Source organism: Onychomys torridus, chromosome 13 (genome assembly GCF_903995425.1).
Source record: "Onychomys torridus chromosome 13, mOncTor1.1, whole genome shotgun sequence".
Taxonomy (NCBI): domain Eukaryota; kingdom Metazoa; phylum Chordata; class Mammalia; order Rodentia; family Cricetidae; genus Onychomys; species Onychomys torridus.
The window spans coordinates 45640801-45660287 of record NC_050455.1 but is presented as its reverse complement, the minus strand read 5'-3'; the positions used below and the strand labels follow the sequence as shown (position 1 = coordinate 45660287).

The 19487-nt window shown below is 40.8% G+C and overlaps 1 protein-coding gene across 1 annotated transcript in view; it reads right to left on the bottom strand.

The window, feature by feature from the left end:
* The window catches only part of Megf10 (multiple EGF like domains 10), a 160263-nt gene that overhangs the window by 81695 nt on the left and 59081 nt on the right, over nt 1-19487 (bottom strand). Inside the window, exons 3-4 of the mRNA XM_036204707.1 lie at nt 19057-19158; nt 17413-17513 (exon numbers count right to left, since the gene is read on the bottom strand). Of these exons, the coding sequence (XP_036060600.1) occupies nt 17413-17513; nt 19057-19158 (203 nt within the window). The remainder of the gene's footprint in view (nt 1-17412; nt 17514-19056; nt 19159-19487) is intronic.

The following is a 19487-nucleotide window of genomic DNA, read 5'->3' as shown; positions in this document are numbered from 1 at the left end:
TCTTAGGGATGGAGAAAAGGTGACAAACAGGAAGAATGGGCAGACTAAAGACGCCTGCACAGCCCAGATATGTCTGTACAAGCAAGGCATCCATTGCTCTAAAGGCAATGATGTAATCAACTCATTTAAATTAAGAAAATGTATCTCTTAAAAATAACTGCCCAGTAGTTTACCATTCTTTTCTCCTTTTCCTTTCTGAAAACCAACAGGAAGAAGAGCAGGACACCATGTAATGTTCGGAATCAGGAAAACAGAATGGATCTGCAAACTAGGAACTCAGTCTGTAGAGGAAGGAGCCACAGAAGTATGAGTAGGAGACTATGAGGGGATATTGGATCACTTATTCATATGAAATGTCCAAATAGGATACTGCATACAAAAAAATACATTGATGAGTGACATAATGCAGGTTTTTTGAGATGAAGAAAATTTTTAAAATTTGGTCCTGTGATTTTGCACAACTCTGAAACTAGACTGAATGTCATAATTTAACTATAAATTATACAGTAATATGAATTACATCTCCAAAGGTTATCATAAAAAAAATACTGTGGGAACCAGGGGACAACATTAATTAATTCCAACTGTGGTTAGACCAAGGAAGATCTCATGACAGAGAAGACATCAGAGAAGACACTTTTAGAATAGTTACATGCAGAAATGGCTTGAAGTAGCTGCCTCTCAGTACCCCCACCCTCCTACCCCATCCCACTGCCACATAAACTTACTCCATAGCCACCAAAAGACTTTATGCATGGGGGCCCTAGATGGATAGCCAGTGTGGAAAAAGGAAGAGCACATTAGACAACCAGAACTCGGGATGCAGTCAATACAATGGAGAAATATATGCAATTTCCTTTCTTTCCACTCTTACAGGGTCCTTGTGTCTCTTAATGGCAGATACAGTTATTGCTAGCAGTGTGTTTGGCTACAGACCTTAATAATTGATGCCCCCTCCTGTTTTATTAGCAAAGTACCAGTCATGCCAGAGACACTAGAGCGACCAACAATCAACCGCATTTCTTGGCTTTCTTTCTAGAATGATGTATCCATATGGAAAACAAGGCAAAAAGACTCGGTGGTCAGTCCAGCTTCCCCCCTCCCTGATACCTTGAGTGACAAATAGCAGGATTTTCAGAATGTAGATAACAATCCTAGGAAAAGAAGCAAGTGGACCATGGGACTCTTTACTCTGAATTCTTCGCACAGATGAATGAGCACCATCAGCCACCTGCAAGGCACTTATAAACCCTAGTTGCTTGGGTTTCTGTTAGACATCTGATTTCTTCTCAACATCATCCCAAACTAGTGCATTGGCCCTTTGAGAGATCTGCCAGGCGAGTGTTACAACGTGGCTATATTAGCAGAATGAATTAAAGGCCCATTTCTGTTAGAAAGATATGCAAGAGCTCTGAGTTTCTCCTAGACTTTGAGTCAAATGGATCACACGAACCTATAGAGGCTGATCAAATGCTGTGAGGAAAATTAAAAACACAGCCATAAGGTGCATGCCCTGTCCTCTCTCTAAAGTACAACTTTAACTTAGAGTACAAGAAGAGTTAAACAAAACTGCTACAGTTAATTAACCAAAAAAAAGAGGATAGACTAGTGGGAAAATACCCAACAAAAAAGAAGCAGCTGAGAACAGAGGTAGGGTGGAACTCAGAAAGCAAACCTAATAACATCAGTAATTACATTAAGTGAAATGGCTGAAACATCTCACTTAACAGGCTGAAGCTTTCAAAAAAGCAAGAAACTGTAATGTTTATAAAATTTTCATGTGGAGTGTAATAACAAAACACATGGAATATAAAATAGTTTAAAAAGACACACTGACTCGCCTAGTTATTTTTCTATTGCTGTGATCCAACACCATGACCAAAAGCGATGTGAGGAGGCAGGCGTGCATTTCAGTCTACAACTCTTAGGCCACACTCCATCACTGAGTCAAAGTAGGAACCTGGAGGCAGGACTTGAGGCAGATGACATAGAGGAGTGCTGCTCATTGGCTTGCTCTCCACGGCCTGCTCAGTCTTCTTTCTTGTACAACTCAGGCCACTTGCCCCCTGGTGGCACCATTCACTGTGGGCCTGGCTCTGCCACATCAATCATTAATCAAGAAAGTGCCCTACAGATTTGCCTATAAGCAATCTAATGAAGACATTCTCTTGATTCAGATTCTTCTTCTCAGATAACTAAAGCTTGTGTCAAGTTAACCAAAATCCAATCAAGACACTAATGGTGAGCAAAATCTTGCATTATACTATTATGGTAATTTTAGAGGAAAGACTGTTTTCCGAGGTAATGAAGGCCATATAACAATAATAATGTGTACATTGAAATAAGAAAGAACTGTCTCAAAATGGTTATGAACATTTGGGTTGTTTCCAGTTTTGAGCTATCACAAAGAAAGCAGATTTGAATACCTGTGTCCAAATGTCAAAGAATTCTTCCACTCTATTCCAGATACTACCTAAGAGAAGTGTAAGCCATACAAACACTTGTACATCAGTTCTCCAGGCAGCTTGTTTTATAATGGTAAGATGGAACATATCTAAGTATCCATAAATATGGGAAAATGTAAATAAATTGTAGATTGTACATATAAAAATATCACTCGGAAACAAACTAATGATATACACAAAAACATAGATGAATCTCAAATTCATTATACTTCATAAAGAAATGAGACATCAGAGAGAACACAGTACTCTAGAAAATGCACCCTAACCTGGAGGCACAGAATCAGAGTGATGCTTGCCTGAGGAAGAGTGGAAAGGGAAGAGAAGACGGGAAGGGAAGAGTGAATGGAGGAAGCTATGAGTAGGCTCACTATCATGGTTGGGGTAAGGATTTTACGGTTTTGTACATATGCCAATTCTTACCAGTTTTTACACTTAACTATGTGCAGTTCATTTTATGTAAACTGAGCTATTAAAAAAAACACAATGTGAAGAGAACATTCTAAAGGGAATCAAATAACTTTATATACCAAGGGGATGGGGAGGAACAGAACATCTGAACTGTCACTAAAATACTGTACATACTTTAAAAGATTCTTTTTAAATCTTAGTCTATGATGCCAAAGACTGAACACATACTAGGCAAGCACTCTGACACTGAGCTACCTTCCCAGGCCTGCAATTTCAGCAAGAGTCTGTGGACTCTGCAAATGCTTATGAAGGCATTGCTTTGAATCTGCTCAAGAGATGAATTTGGAGAAGTGTCAATGCATTTTAAAAAATCACAATGTGATGCTCCCCTGAGATTTTCCTCAGTGAAGCAAATAACTTAAATTGGGAAAACAAAACCAAAAATTTGTGTGGAAATAGAGAGTTGCAATGGAGCCCATATAAGGAATAGAAATGCCATCTGTGGAGCACATAATCCTATTCATTGCTTGAAAGTGGAGTTTTCGTTTAATTCTGAACTTACACAGGCATTATGGATTTGGGCCACAGCTCTCACATAAGTCTCTTTAGGTTCAATCAGACTTAAGGAACTCCAGTAATATGATCCTAATGAGCCACCGTTTCAGAATGGTAAAGGCGCCGGAATAAACTCTGGTTTCCTACGTGGACATGCCTAACAACTTCTGGCATGTCTGATGACACAATCTACTCTGACTCATTCTGAACAGGATGTAAAATGTCTTCACTGACAATTTAGAGAAGGGACCAGAAGAAGCTGCGTTCACTCGAGATGGATTAGTCCCTGCTGGCCCGGTCTCATCTACGTCTATAAGAAAAGTGTGACAGTGCCATACAAAGGGCATGCCAGCCTCTCTTGTTCTTAGAAAGGCATCTCTCCTGGTCTGACCCCTCACTATGGGGCCATGGGGTCATTTCAGAACTGTTGTCTACCGCATGGCATGCGCCCTAGCTTACCTGTCTGAGATGTGCTCCCAGCCTCTGCATGGGAATCGCATATTCATAATGAAAGCCAGTCCTGAGGAAAGCTAAGAGGGCAGTTACACTTCCTCCACTCCATGTCCTTCCCCTCTTACCCCCTTGATGGTGGCTTGTAGACACTTCCTTTTGGACTCGGAGACCCGTGCACCCTTTTGACTCTCCCTATACATCTATAGCTGCTAGGAACAAGCCAAACCCTCATGCCCAAGAGTCAAGGACTAATAGTGACACCTGTTGCTGTCCTTGTCTGGAACCTTTGCTTCCATAGTATGGACACCTTAAGGAAAATGCATAGATTAAGCAATTTAATTGTTCCAAAAGGAGAAAGCAAAGCTGTAGGACTTTGGTTACTAGAATGTTCAAAAAAAGAAGGAAGGAAGGAAGGAAGCCCATAGAACAACTAATATGTCTTTAGGGATCAGATAGATGAGGACTATACATATTAGAGGAATACTACAAGTAGGGTATGACCCAGGGAACGTGGGAGCTGCAGTAGCCTTCAGTATCCTTTGTCACTTAGGAACATCAAGCAGTGTTACTAATCCCCTGGCTTTTCCAAGTTGCTATGAAAATGTGTTCAAATCAAAGACAAGTACAGACCTAACCAGACTTGATTGTATACCACAAGATAACTACAGTGGTATGCCTTTGCAGTCCCAGCAACACTAGAGGCTGAGGCAGGAGGTGCCCTGAGAGTGTGAGTTCAAGGCCCAACTAGGAAATACATCAAGATGCTACATTAAAAAATAAAATAGGGGCCTTCCAGTAGGGAAATAAAGGTGCTTGCTGCACAAGTCTGGGAACCTAAGTTTGAACCCAGGACCCATGTGGGAAGGAAAGAACCAGCTCCCAAAAGTTGTCCTCTGACTTCCACATAGTCGTGGCACATGCATATTGTGGCAACCCTACACACACACACACACACATACACCCCAAATATAAAAATAAATAAATATAAAAAAAGAAAAGTCTAAAACTTGAATATATGTCAGACTATCTGGATTTGCTACTCAGACAACTTTTCAGCACATCAGGAAAGATCCAAAAAGAATAAATAAAGGGCCGGGTGGTGGTGGCGCACACCTTTAATCCCAGCACTCAGGAGGCAGAGTCAGGCAGATCTCTGTGAGTTCAAGGCCAGCCTGGTCTATAAAATGAGTTCCAGGAAAGGCTCCAAAGCTACACAAAGAAACCCTCTCTTGAAAAAAAAAAAACAAAAAAACAAAAAAAAAAAAAGAAGAAAAAGAAAAAAGAAAAAAAAGAACAAATAAAGGGGACTTTATGTTCTTTGAAGGTCACATTTTAAACTTCACTGCTATTTTCCCCTTAATTTTAAATATAACCCTACCAGATCTGTCATTTTTATGACTATATTTTTACATTTTATATGCATATGTGTTGACATCTTTACTTCTTGGTAAATAATGGTTGGCCATGACATACCACCAGTGATAGTGGTTTAAATGTTGAGAGAAAGACCCAGAAAACACTGTCCCCAACAGTGAAGCCAGTGTAATAGACCCTTCCTCCATACTGTAGGAGGGATATGTCTGCTATACCTGTGGAATCTGCTGTGGGATGGTCTTTCTGTACAGTGTGAATATGTGTTGCTACCATTTGTTAATAAAGAAGTTGTTCTGGCCTATGGCAAGAAAGGTTATAGCCAGGCAGGAAATCCAAGTAAAGATACAGAAAGAAGGAAGGTAGAGTCAGGGGAGATGCTGGGGGAGCAAGATGTAACAGAACATAGGTAAAGCCACGAGACACGTGTTGATACAAAGATCAATAGAAATGAGTTAATTTAAGACAAAAGAGCTAGTTAGTTAGCAATAAGCCTGAACCATAGACCAAACAGTTTGTAGTTAACACAAGCCTCTGTGTGTTTACTTGGGACAGAGCAGCTTCAGGACACAGGAAAACTTCCAATCTGCAGGATTCAGCTGAAACCTTCCCTTTTTTGAGATGTTTGATGTGGGAGGGAGGTCCACAGCAAATAAGTTTCAGACATGCCTTTTACTCCAAGCATTCCCAGAGTATCTAATAGACTAAAGTAGTTCTTAAGAAAGGGTATCTACTAACCCACCTGGAAAAACATACCCACTGGTACAATCATGGCATGGCAGTTTTTAGGGGTAACAAACTGCCCCCTGATCAGAGTTTCAGCCCACTCCACAAGAGGAAATTCATATCAGATAATGTAAATCTAATTTAAAAACCTATGACCAAGGAGGACTCATGGTCTAGGAGAGATTTTACTATAGTTGTTTGGCTAAATTGACATGGCCCCAAACTGGGCCAGCCAGTCAACAGTCAATCATGGATGGGGGAGGGGTTCCTGGAAATCTACCACCTCCTATCGAATTACTGGCTCCTGGTGGGCTCTTGGGGAGAAACAGCTGTTGTCCTTAGCTGTATACCTACTGATGAACCCACAAGGCTCCAATGGATAGCACTAAATCGCAGATGGTTTATATCAAACAGAAACAGGTTACAAAGCAAAAGAAATGAATTTAAGAATAAGATTTGGGGGAGGGGAGGAGCTGAAAGAAGGCAAACGCAGATAAGTTGGGGTGACAGAGATCATATATATATATATATATATATATATATATATATATATATATATATGAAATTGTCAAAGAACAAATTTAATAAAGGTTACGGAAAATGGTAGAGAGAATGGGTATTGAACCAATGGCATTTCCAAAAATACCTTCATAATGTAGCAATGAACTCTACAGGAAAAGCATTCCATCATTCACATGAGGGGCATGAGACTACAGATGGTCCCCAAGACCCAATTTCAGGAAGCCAGTCTTCTCCGAGGAGAGTTCTACCTCTGGCGCCTCCCCTTTTTTTATGCCCACAGTTCCACACAAGTACACCAGATGAACTCAGCTGCTGTTTTGAAGGATAAGCATCCACTGGACCTCTGTCCTCATTTAACTGTCCGTTAGGATATTGGTCACTCCTGTGACCCAGCTGGCTAAGAAGACCCATCTCAGGCTAAGGGGTCCTTGGGGACCTGGTAGAGAAGTTTCTTTTACCGGGTGAAAATTCTCTAGGAGCTCTATCTGAGTACTCTCAAGCCTTTTGTGGACTCATTTGTCTTGAAAACAGAGTAAATCTACAACTTCAGATATTCTTAATGCCACAGCTGAAGAACACAAAATTGTGTAGTATGTGTGGCTCAGATGGATGCCTTAGGTTTACCACTGGATTATCTGTAAAAATGCTGGCAGTTACTATGCCAGACTGGGAGGGGAATGCAAGCCTGCCACCTGGCCATGCCAATGCTCTTCACTTAGATCAAAATGTGTTTTTTTATTATTTTAAATTATTTTATCCTAAAAAGATTGGAACAGCAGCCCAGTTCAAATTGCTTCTCAGTTCCAGGCTTTTACATTAGTGATTATCAGTCCCTGCAGGGACGCCACATGAATTATTAGGCCTGTGGACATGCTAACTATCCTGAAAATATTGCAATTTCAGAGACTCGCTTCCTGGAGGTTTCTGTTAGCCTAGTCTCCCTGGGATCCTCAAGTCAAGCCTGCTTTGTCAGAAGGAGCAGCAGGCAAGATTTCCATCAGAATTGCTCTGAGCCTATCTTAAATTCATGGTAGAATTCTTCAAGATTAAATTCAGAGTTTCTATTTATAACATTCTACGTAACAGGGAAGTACGGACAACCAGGAAAGCAACAAAGACCCACTGCATCATTTGTAAGATTGTATCTTCGCTCCTAGCAGAGTCCGGGCATCCCCAACTAGAAAACCCAAAAGTAGGTTCCAGAGGGCGTGTGGGAAAATTGGAATTTCTGCTGGTGTAGTGTATGGACAAAAGACTTCCCCCTGCATTTTCTGGTAGGTGCCTCTGAACCAAGTAGGACTCCATAGCAACGGAGAACAGGGTCCCTATGGAAACATGAAAAAATCCACGGCCTGTGCAGGAGGGGCACTATTGGGTAGTTACACCGAGGGACATACCATCTCATTGTTATCTCTGGCCAGCCTAACGGGATTGTCTCACTTTTATCTCTACTCAGAAGGGTGTGCTCAAGAGTCTAACAACAACAGCTTTTTTTGGAAATGCTTGACAAGCTCGTAACTGCAAATTAAGCAAGCCTATGAGACTCAGATAATTTGGAGTAGGAAGCTCCGGCTGCCTTGAACCTCAAAAAGAGGCCTCCCCACGTCTTCAGTTCTTGCCTACCAGGGAAGCTCTTCTCTTCCTTAAACAGCACTCTGCCAAATGCTGAGTCTCCACAGCCCCCCCCCCGCCCCGCCCAAAAAAAGAGAGCTCTTGCCAGTAACTCAGGTTCTAAAAAAATCTGGGTTCAAAACTCTTCAGGAAAAAAAAAAAAAACAGACTTGAGTCACACAAAACCTGGATAAAAGGCAAAATGTGTCATTCACTGTCACCAAGGGGGTGGGAGGTGAGACACCATCTCAGCCAGCTCTCTCCCCAGGCCTTGCCCACTTGGTCAACATACTCCTGCTTGCTGTCTCTCTCCCAATGCGATCCTTCTTAGGTTGACACTGAGACAGAATGTGGACGTCTTCATCCACTTGACAAAACTGTAGACAGTGTTCTCCTGAGTTAGTTTGGCAAATATTCTGACTTTCCCGGAAGCAGCCAGCTTGTCCTGGAGACAAGAGCTGCTATAGTGGATGACATGACCCTCAGTTAAGTAGCAGAGATGGGTCTAACGGGGGCCTGTGACAGGTGATTTAGGGACCATGATGATGAACCGGAACAACTGATATCTCCACGGCATCTCTCCAAGAGATCAAAACTCCCTTAGGATGTTGGGTAATTTTGGGGATAGAAAATATAGAACCCACTGCAACCCTGGGTCACCCATTAATGACCGGTGCTTCCTCTCATCCCAGGCTTAGACTCATACTCTTTCTAAATACCATGTTCCAGACAGCTGCTTTCAAGAGAAGCACCTATTCTCCCCCAAGAGGAGCATTTTTGTTAGTTCCAGACTAATGTAACTTATTATCCAAAGACAAAGGAAGAAGCTGGGGGTGTGAGGGAGGGAATTATGTGTCACATGACAAACAGCTTCATGTGGCTTTCAAAGCACAATACATCTATCTCTTGGAAGGAAATGAATCTTGACTAGTAAGCTGCAGATGTTTGCAGCCCTTGCCCCAGTATTTCAATTTAAAGTCCATTGCCTATGTTATTTTACTTCATATAAAATATGGTTTTATTTTTCCACTCAAAGTATGAACTAATTTTTACCATAGCAGTTTCTAAACATAAACATTTTTACTTAGATTCTGTAAAGAAAACTGATTCATCATAAAAAACATACATATAGAAAGTACTAAACAATTTAAAATATATTTTTTTATTTTTTTGTTTTCATTTTTTAAGCATGACATTTAAACTAGAGCAGAGTTCTCGTCTTCAGAGTTATTTCCTCATATGAACACCAACAACAGCTCTAGCCCCTGTTTGCCATCAGCCAGTTGAGTTTTGCATGAAGTTAGCCAAGTTAAAATCAGCTGTGAATATTTACTCACTGCTCTGGTAATCAATTGTCACACTCCTCTCTGCTAAGAAAAGGAAATCATATAGAGATCAGTGTGTGGGAGTTGGGGCTTTTTATTTACGGTTCCCAGGTTCTCTCAACAAGTGCCAAAGACAAGAGAGCACATCCATGGGAACTGATCCTCCAGAGCTGGCCAGCAAGCTAAAAGGGGGAGAAGCCAGATCTCAGACCTCTCCCTTCCGAATCCTCTGCAAGCCTGGGAGCCCTTGTTAGAGCTTTAACTCAAGTTAACATTGAGCTTCCAGCTAAGGAGGACAGGATAGCTGCCTTAAGTTTCCCCCAGGAAAGGATCCTCAGAAGGGTCGCTTTCTTTGCAGCAGCACCCGGCAGAGGAATGCAAGGGATCTGGAGGAGTACAGAGAATGAGAAGTGAGCTTGGAAGGGACCCTGGGCATTTCCTTTGTGAGTCTGCTGCAGGCTGCCTGGCTTACAATGATCTGCTTACTGTCATTAGCCAAAAGAAAGCCAAGGACAACATCTGACTGATGTATGTCTGAATTTACCAGTTCCCTTCCACCACTGAGGGGTAGCTGTCCACACCCCACTCATGAGCTTCTCCAAGTCCCACCCCCTTAACCAGATCCATAGGCAGTCCCCAGCTCACTAAAGGCCAAATCCTAAAGAAGTGTTTAGAGATCAGTTGTGTGTGGCAACAAGCATATTTTCCTAGAACTACAATGTAGATGATGATTAGGTCCTTAGTATAATTTCAAAAGTTTCTTTACCCCAATAAGATCCTGAAAGAGCTACAATACTCTGGGGACCACAACTCTGGAATCTTTCACATGAGTTACAAATTTGTGTTTCCTCTGAACCCAGAGCTCCTCTCCCCTCACTGCCATGGGATCATAGATCATCTCTCTCCTCAGGGGAGAGAGCATGAGGAGGAGACAGGAGATTGCCCTGAGTACCCATCCATAGAGGAGCAGCCAACAGTCCAGGTGTTGGGAGGGGAGACCCTCTGGAAGGTTGGGGTACACAGACAATGTGTGTCCATTAAGTTGATGGGATTAAAAGACTTTGGAGGACCTAGTGTTTCAGCTTCAGCTCTGGACAGGTGTTTGTCAGTTCTTAGTCTCAAGCTGTCACTGTCACCAGCCCCCAAACCATCCTAGCCCCCTTTCCTTCCACACCATCCCCAGTTGTGCTAATTTCTCTTTCTATGGTTCTCTGAAAGACAAAGTCTCTCTTTATCTCCCATTCCGCTCTAGTCCTTTAAGTCAGAAAACAAATATATAATAAAAAATTATTTTTAAGAGATCAGCATCACTGGTAAATTTGAAATGCAAAATAAAACAAGGTCCTTATTTTTTTCACCTAACAGAACTAAAGAAAAGTAATACTTAATGTCGATGTTGTAGGACATGTAGTGAGAAGATGGGGTGAGGAAGCATGTAAACCATATAACTCATCCAGACAGCAATTTGGCAGTGTATATGAAAACACATTAGTATTTAATGTGTGGGTAAGATCATTCTTGTCTTTGTCTTTCAAAATCCATTATCCTCTCCCCACAGATGTCCTTGCAGCTGGATGAACCCATTTTACTAAGGCCTGACCATGAGTATACAAGAGGAAATGAAACATGCTCACTTCCATGACCTTAGGAAGCTGCATTGCCATGTGATTTTTCTTCTCATGCCACTTCCACTGGCTCTTTGGGAGCTGGATTGAGATATGGAGCTCAACTGTAGTATATGAAAATGAAGACCACTCCCCCTAGAGATGGTAGATGCAAAAAGTGGAAATAATTTTGTCTGCTATTGGTTTGGCCACCTTTGGTTACCTCATAGCCAAATCGAATTCCAAATCATGCAATATACACACCTTTTCCTGTGCTTTGGATTGTGATCATTGTGTATCCCCACGCCCAAAGAGGCTTCATATTGGAAGTTTGATCCTAAAGATGTCAGTTCTGGGTGATGATGTAGGTCTTTAAGCTACAGGGCTTAGTAGGAGATCCTTGTAATGATCAGAGTGTGCCTTAAGGAAGATTATTCCTTGTGGGACCCTGGTTAGTTCTCTTGGGTGATTACATATATATATATATATATATATATATATATATATATAAATTATTATAAAAGTTCAGCATCTCTGATACCTGTCTGGTCCACATGCATCCTCCCCACATCATGTAACACAGCCAAGAGACTACTGACCAGTACAGAAGCAATGTCATACTCTTGAACCTGCAGAACCGTGAGCTAAATAATCCTCTCTTCTTTATAAAGCAGTCTGACTTGGGTATTTTGCTACAATAACACAAAATAAACTTGTATGCTCTTTGTTCTAGAAATTCTACTCAGCATAATTTGTCTTATGAATCACTCATGTCTGCAGAAAGATTTATGAAATGATGTTTATTATTTTAGTAGCTAACAATAGTACATATCAATACAACATTATTTGGCCATAAAATGATTAACTTATTAGTCATGTAAATTAATGACTAAATTGCTAGATTTGATTTACTTATAGGAAATATATCCATGATATAACACAAATGAATAAAACTATTCACAAAAAAGTGTTTGCATGGTATAAATCTATAAATTTGTTTTGGATTTAAAGAACAGGCAAAATATCTATAGTGCTCTATACTAAAAATGGTAACATATGAGTGACTATTTTCTCTCTAGTGTTCTATAAAGATAAAAAATACTTCGCTGTGAAAAATAATTTGAGAAAAAATTAAAGATACAACAAATTATTGTCTCTGAAGTAGTTTAGGTCTCTTATTTCTAGTAAACAAAATGGTCCAGTTGAGAAGGGAGGACCAAATGGTCTGTCTGTCCTCTCTCCAATCTGTACCACACTGCTACCTTTCAACATAGACAAAGCCCTGAAGGACATCAACAGTGGTTGGCTGTTTTTTCAATCACTAACATAACAGCTCCAAAGTTGAGATTTCAGTTCCAAAACAGTCATGAGTTTTCAAAATGGAACTGATATCATTTTAACTTACAAGGCATTTGTGGTTAGAGAAGACAAGAAATGAATGAGAAGAATCCACGATTGAGTCACTTATCATGGTTATTAGACAAAAAAAAAAAAATCTGTCTCTTGAGAACGAACTAGAAAATTCAAAGAACTGAGACAATCAATTTATAAAATTAGAAACAAAGTAGGAAGTAACGTCTACATTCTAAGGCTTCTGAGATAAGCCATAGTGAAAACAATGGACTTGGCATGTTCCATCATGGTAGCAACATGGAGCATGCTCTCTGGAGTTTAAAAAACTTCAGCAAGCAATGAAAAATAAACATGTAGCCTTACAGAGAAAGAAATCCTGACATGTGCTGCAACATGAATGAACCTTGCAGTTCAAAACTATAATGCCCACACATTCATTAACACCAGTGTATGAAACCAGCATATTAACTCACCTAAGATAAAGAACGACAGAAAACAACAGTAACCTCAACATGAATACTGGTGTGTGTTAATAAAAACATATTGGTGTAGTGTGAGTGTGTAGTTAGGTACAAGGGCCTAACACTTTAATCAATAGCATTTTTATAAGACATTAATTATGTGACTTTAAAAATCATGTATTTATATACATATATAAACACATATGCAAACACACACAGAGACATACACACACACATATTTCTACATACACACACATTAAAACTATTTTCAGATTTTTTTCATATCAAAAATAACTAGATATCAGATCAGACAAACCCAATCCAAGGATGGATGAACTTAGGGTTCATCATGATTTATAAACAGAGTAAAATCTTAGTGTCACAAATATCTTCATGCCCTAGTAATACTTTCTTGGTGAAAATTGTTCCTATCTCTTCTTTTTCCCAACTAGATCCTTAAAAAAGGCTTCTACTTACACCCTCCTCTCCTCTTCTGGCCCATTAACATTCATCTGTCTCCTAGCAGAAGCCTGGCTGTTCTCGAGTGCATTCTATGGATCTGTGGCTTCTGCATAGCCTTGAACCTTCAATAGAAACACATAGATGTGTGCCCAGGCCAGACCTACTGAACTAGAGGTCTGTGCATTTCACCACCTGCTCAGAGGGTCTGCCTATTTATTCCTGTCTCGAGGAGAGAAGGTCTTCTCACTGTGCTCCAAACACAAGAAGAACATGGTGTTGTTCTCCAGGGATCTCTCTCTGTAGCTGGCAGAATTAAAAAGTATATTTCAGCATCCTCTGCTGCCTCCATTGGCGGTAAACATGGGAGGAAGGCCACATCTTGAGAGACCTTTTGTGAGAAACTCCACAGAGGCTGAGCTCCAGACATCCCCTGCTTTGAATATGAAATGTAAAAGTTTCTGGGTCTTTCTGAACTCCTATTCTTATCCTCAGAAAACCAAAAACAGGAGGAGCAGCAGCCAAGACTCCCTCCCTAGCTAAAAGGTCCATCCCACCCCTGGGTACACCTCTGAATCCACAGGCAACTGCCCGGCTCATACATACAGATGGAATCACCACATTTGATATCTGTCTAAGCACTATCTATAAAGCTCTTTGTTTTTAGAAACCTTTTCAAAGGCCAACTTCGAAAGAGAAAGTGTTTATCCGTTTTAATCACTTTAAAGAGAGATAAGCATAAAAACAGAATCAAATTTGTGAATTGAATGAAGCGACTTTGTTTTTAAAAGCAAAATTTTCTGATATCAGCTCCATTGATATCTCTGTGGTAGTGTAACTGTAATGCACCTGAGCCATTCTTGAGAAATACAGTGTGGCAAGAGCTAGGTGATGCTCCTCCATCTACCAGCTGTTCTGCCATTTCCTTGTGCTTGGAAGAAGTCTTTCATCCCACATTCAGAATATACACAGCACCATTCCTCACCGCTCACCACCACCTGATCAGTTTCCTCGTCTACAAAACGCATGGGATTGTATCTGTCTCACAGTGAGGTTGGGAGGAATTAGTGTGGTGATGTGTATGCCTGGCGAAGAATAAACAAGTGGTCACAATAACTACTAATCTGTTGTTGTTTTGCAGACATTAAAAACTACTTAGAGTAGACTCCTTGGAGGAAAGGAGCAGAGCTCTCCCAGATAAGCATATAATCACAGAGACCAGCCTTGGATTTTATACTATAGACAATCAGTGTACATTAGCTTTGATTGTACTGAACCCTCTTTACTGAACCTGATTTTTTTCCTATGAAGAAGAGGAGGAAATGATTTGGGGAAAAACAAACAACAAACAAACAAATAAAACAATGAATTCCTTTACATGGAAAACTAGAATACAAAATGTCCTTTAAGGACTGTGGATGTAGCTCAGTTGAAAGAGTGATGGTCTAACATCTGTGAAGCCCTGGTTTTGATACCTAACACTGTATAAACCACATACACTGGAGCATGGTAGCACAGGTCTGTGATCCCAGCATTCAGAATGTAGTCAGGAGGATCAGAAGTTCAAGCCATCAAGGATTCATGGCAAGTTCAAGGCCAGTCTGGGATACCTGAGACCATTTCTCCTGGGGGAGATTTTTCAGCTACTTGAAAGAAATTTGATTGCAAATGGAGAGGAAAACATTCTTTTCTGCATTTTCAGGAAATCTGGTAATCAATAATTAATTTCAACTGAGGACCAATCCCTATTTCCGCTCCTTTCTATAACTGGAAACAGTTAAAAATGATGGCCATGCTGTCTGCTTGGCATCAAAACCTGTGGGGAAAAGATCACAAAAGCAGCATCAAGAACACTCCTTGCCCTCTCTACAGTGGTACCTAGCTAGCCCAGAGATATAGAACACAGAATACTGAAAAGCATCCTCCATCACAATCAAGAGAGAAGTCAACTTTTTTCAGGGCATTGAGCAATGAAATAAGACATCATAGCTGATTAATGCAAACTGCCCTAAAAAAAAAAAAAAGGCAAATAGCTCCCAGGCTGGTGAGAGCAGAGCTGATGAAATATGTTAACATATCTAAAAGGGAAAAATGAGAACTTTTTTCTGCCCATAGGGACCGCAGATAAGCTAAGAAGGCCTAGAAAAAGAATTTTAGAAGCAATTGCTAAAGGCGTCATTCACATAGCCTGGGGGACACACTGTAAGAGTCGGTGGAAGAAAAAGGTTGATATTTTGCCAATGTAATTCCGGATGAGATGAACTAGTAGATTTGCAGCTGTGGTCACGGAACACACTCTAACTGCCCCTGCTTGGGTCCATACTGCCCACACTCACTGGCCTGTTGGTTCTCACTTCCTCCATGTGGGCATCCCAGGAGGGGCGGTAAGGCCAGAGAAGGTCCAAGCAACCCCAAGCCCTGAGTAATAAATACTATTGTAGCTTTCTTCATGAGTCCTATGGTCTGGGAACAGAAGTATTCTCTCAGTGTGGGTTGACAGTTGTGTTTGTTCGTTTGAACCCTAGCTAAGGGCATCAAAATCATGTCACCCACATCCCTGGAGAATGGCCAGCCCAGCCAGCGAAGCCTCCACCCCCTTCTGTGTTCCCAGCCTTTCTTTCTTGTGACAGCTTCTCATGAGCTGAGGCCACTGAGATCAATCAGTTCCTGATTGTTCTGTTTGATTACAAACTTGTGATTTTTTTTTCCGTATCCAACATCCTCATTAGTCAAAGATATGCAAATTAAGAACAACACTTGTCACGGGGTATGAGGTAACAGGCATTCTCACTTCCTGGGTGATTCTATATATATATATATATATATATATATATATATATATATATATATATATATATATATACATGTACCTATATACTGGAACCCCTCCGGGTGTGTGCACCTCTGGCCTAGCAATTCTACCTCTAGGAATTTAGACTTAACTGATTTAGAAAGTGAACAATTATGTAAGCACAAGGACAGCTTGTGAAGCAGTTCATAATAGAGACAACTCAGAAATTGTGGACATATACACCCTAGTTTAATTTAGAAACATCTACAGTACAACCATGCACTGCTGGTCTCAGAGGACATTTACTGGCTGCATGAGCCATTCACTGTGTATTTTTGTTTCCTTTTTGTTAATTCCATATTGTGTTTTGTTTTGTTTTGTTTTCTATGCTCATCTGTCAGTAGATATAGTGATAGTTTGGAACCAAAGTTGGGGAGTTGCTGATGTCTGCAGGAAGATTGACAGGCACAGATTTAACTGCCCACCCTCTGAGCCAACAAGAAGCCTCCTAGATGTACAGTTGATGGATCTGAGGCCACCTAGCTGAGTGGTTGATGGAGCTAGTGCTGTCAATTTAGACCCATCAGGTGTGTCCATTGCCTCCAGATTACAGCAGAACCTCGTCTCTGCTCTCCCCAATATCAGTGCCTCAGCTCAGAAGTGGGAGTTGCCATACAGCTGTGTGCTGAGCCACAATACTTGAGTTAAATAGTTTTTCATGCTCTCTCTTCTCAGTGACTTATACAAAATAATACTATGAAACCTGCATTGCAACAGCATCCCATGAGATCTAGAGTCTTCTGAATATGTTATAAACTCTAGACTTCTCCCAAGATGCCTCAGAATCAGGTGGGGGATATGCTGCAGGTAAGTAAAACGCCAGTAAAAATGCACTTGTGCCTTGTGCCCTGGACTCATCCCTTCATCCTTCTGTGACCATAAAAAAAGCACACTGGCCCCTCAGAAGCTAGTTGCAGTAGGAAAGCAATGTTCTCTTCTGTGACCTCAGCCCAGTGACTCCTAACCAATTTCCAGCTGAAATGACAGTTGACAAGGCCACATCTGGCCTTGCATCATCCTCTTCACAGCTGTTTTCTCCTCAAGCAATGCTCATCTGGAGAGATTTGATAGGACTTGGGTACAACGTTAATGCTTTTTGCAGGACACAAGCCAAAAGCCAAATAGCCAGGAGCAGAGGGGAGCATTCCAACTGCCCCGTCTCCAAAGGCCCCAGCTCAGCTGCCACTCCCAGAGGCAGACTAGCACTGGACATTCAAGAACAGCACAAAGGATGGACACCTTACTTACGGACACACATGTCCCGGCTTTCATAAAATCCAGGGCAACACTGTGATTTGCGCCTATACATGGTTTTCTCCCCATGGCGGTAGGCTGTCCGGTAACTGATTCTGTATGAAGGAAAAAGATGGTGCTGTTAGTTCTGATTGGCAAGATAACAAGGAATGATTTCTACTTTGATACAAATAGCTATCAGCTGTAATAAGGTCTGAAAAGCAAAGTGTCTCAAAACAAAGAACACAGAATATAGGTTTGACCAAGATTATAACACTTCAGTAAGATGCTAAAGAAGAATCCCAACTCCAGCCAATCTGAACTTTATTTCAAGGCATCAGAAGTGTTGTGATTTCCCTACTTCAACTACCTGGAAATAAGGTGCCAAGTACTAATTTCATATATGATACCTATCTAGGCATCATTGACTTATGTTTTCAAAGGAAGAATTCATAGACTTCTTTTTTAAATTCAACATAGTGCCATCCTACTATAAAAGAGAAGACTAATTTTATCATCCGATTTAACTGAAGCACCATTCATTCAGTGACACAAAAAATTCATGCATTTCTTGAGCATTTACCATATTGCAGGCACTATAGGAGTCGAAGAATGATTGGCAGTAAGCAAAACAGTACAAAGACTTTCTTTGTATTTCTCTTACCAGAACTAACACTTCTAGTACGAGGACATAGAGCTGGTAAAAAGTATTTAATAAAGAAACATATTAAACAAATAACCAGCTCATAATGACAGGTTATCACACTCAATCCATAATTTATGATACTATAAACATTTAACTAAGAGAATAAGGGTATCAGAGTTCCCTTCATTACAAGGACTGATGTTTTGGGTTCTATGTTCTCATGGACCATAGACAGCCTATCTTATTTAAAGATTAAATTCCAACATAAACTGAGTCAAATGTCCAACCAGAAACAGACCCTGAGGCACAAATTTCTTGGTATCTGGTGATGGCCAAGGGAAAATGTCTCCAACTTGTGCTGGCCAACTTGTCCAGAGCTTGGTGCCTGCCCTAGAGTACAGTTGGAAAACCCAGTGTCAATGCGTTTAAAGCAGTTGATTTTCCCTCTTTCAGCAGATATGCTCTGCAAACAGCTTCTTGTTTGGGGTGGAACTTCCGCTCCTCTTTGCTGGGATTTCGTCTGGCTTGAGCCTGTACAGGTCTTGTGCATGTCCATTGGACTCCATGTTTTTTAGTGAATCTTTTTTCCCCTTTTTTGTTTGTTTGTTTGTTTGTTTTTTAAGAGAGAGAAATAACATTAAGTTGATTAGGTGCTATCTACGGGGGAATAGAGGACAGGAAAATATGGTAAAAACATGCTGTATAAAATTCTCAAAGAATAAATAAAAGGAAAACAAAAGAGTGTCTCCTCTAGTCAACCTCTATATGAGAGCTGGATAAGGTTTTTCTAATCACAGGAAGGACAATAGATGTGTCACCTGTAGTTAGACTGTTAGTTCCCAAAGGTCATGAACTATGTCACCCCTTGGTTGCCCCCTGAGCTTGGGATCAAAGGCCTCAACAACTGCTCTCTGGGTGCATGGATGCTCTTTGTCAAGTAGTTGGTATCTCTAACTGTATCAGATTCCATTTCCACACAGTCAAGCTCATAAACATATCCACGCCTCTATTACCTGTGCCGCGTACATTTAAACCAGTTCAGGATGTCTGTGCAGCTTGTGTAGTAAATCTGATCAAAGGGATGTGGGTATGACTCCTGTACGGTCACTGAGTAGCTGAAAAGAAAAGAAAAAAAAAAAGAATCAGCATTCCTCTACATTACTTTTTACATTAGCGATATGATCCTCACATTAAAAAAAGAAACAAAACAAAACAAAAAGAGGCTAAACTATCTTAAATTTGCAGCCCCCCACTGCCCCCCCCCCACTTTGGTCATACCAGGAATTGAACTCATGCCTTGAACCTACATGCCCAGCTCCCACACTGACTTTTAACAGAATATTCCTGTTTATGTAGGTTTTCGATTGAACTAGCACAACCCAAAGGCAAATATTAGCAAAAAAGTAAAAGACAAGGGTCCACATTACACATTTCAACAGAAATC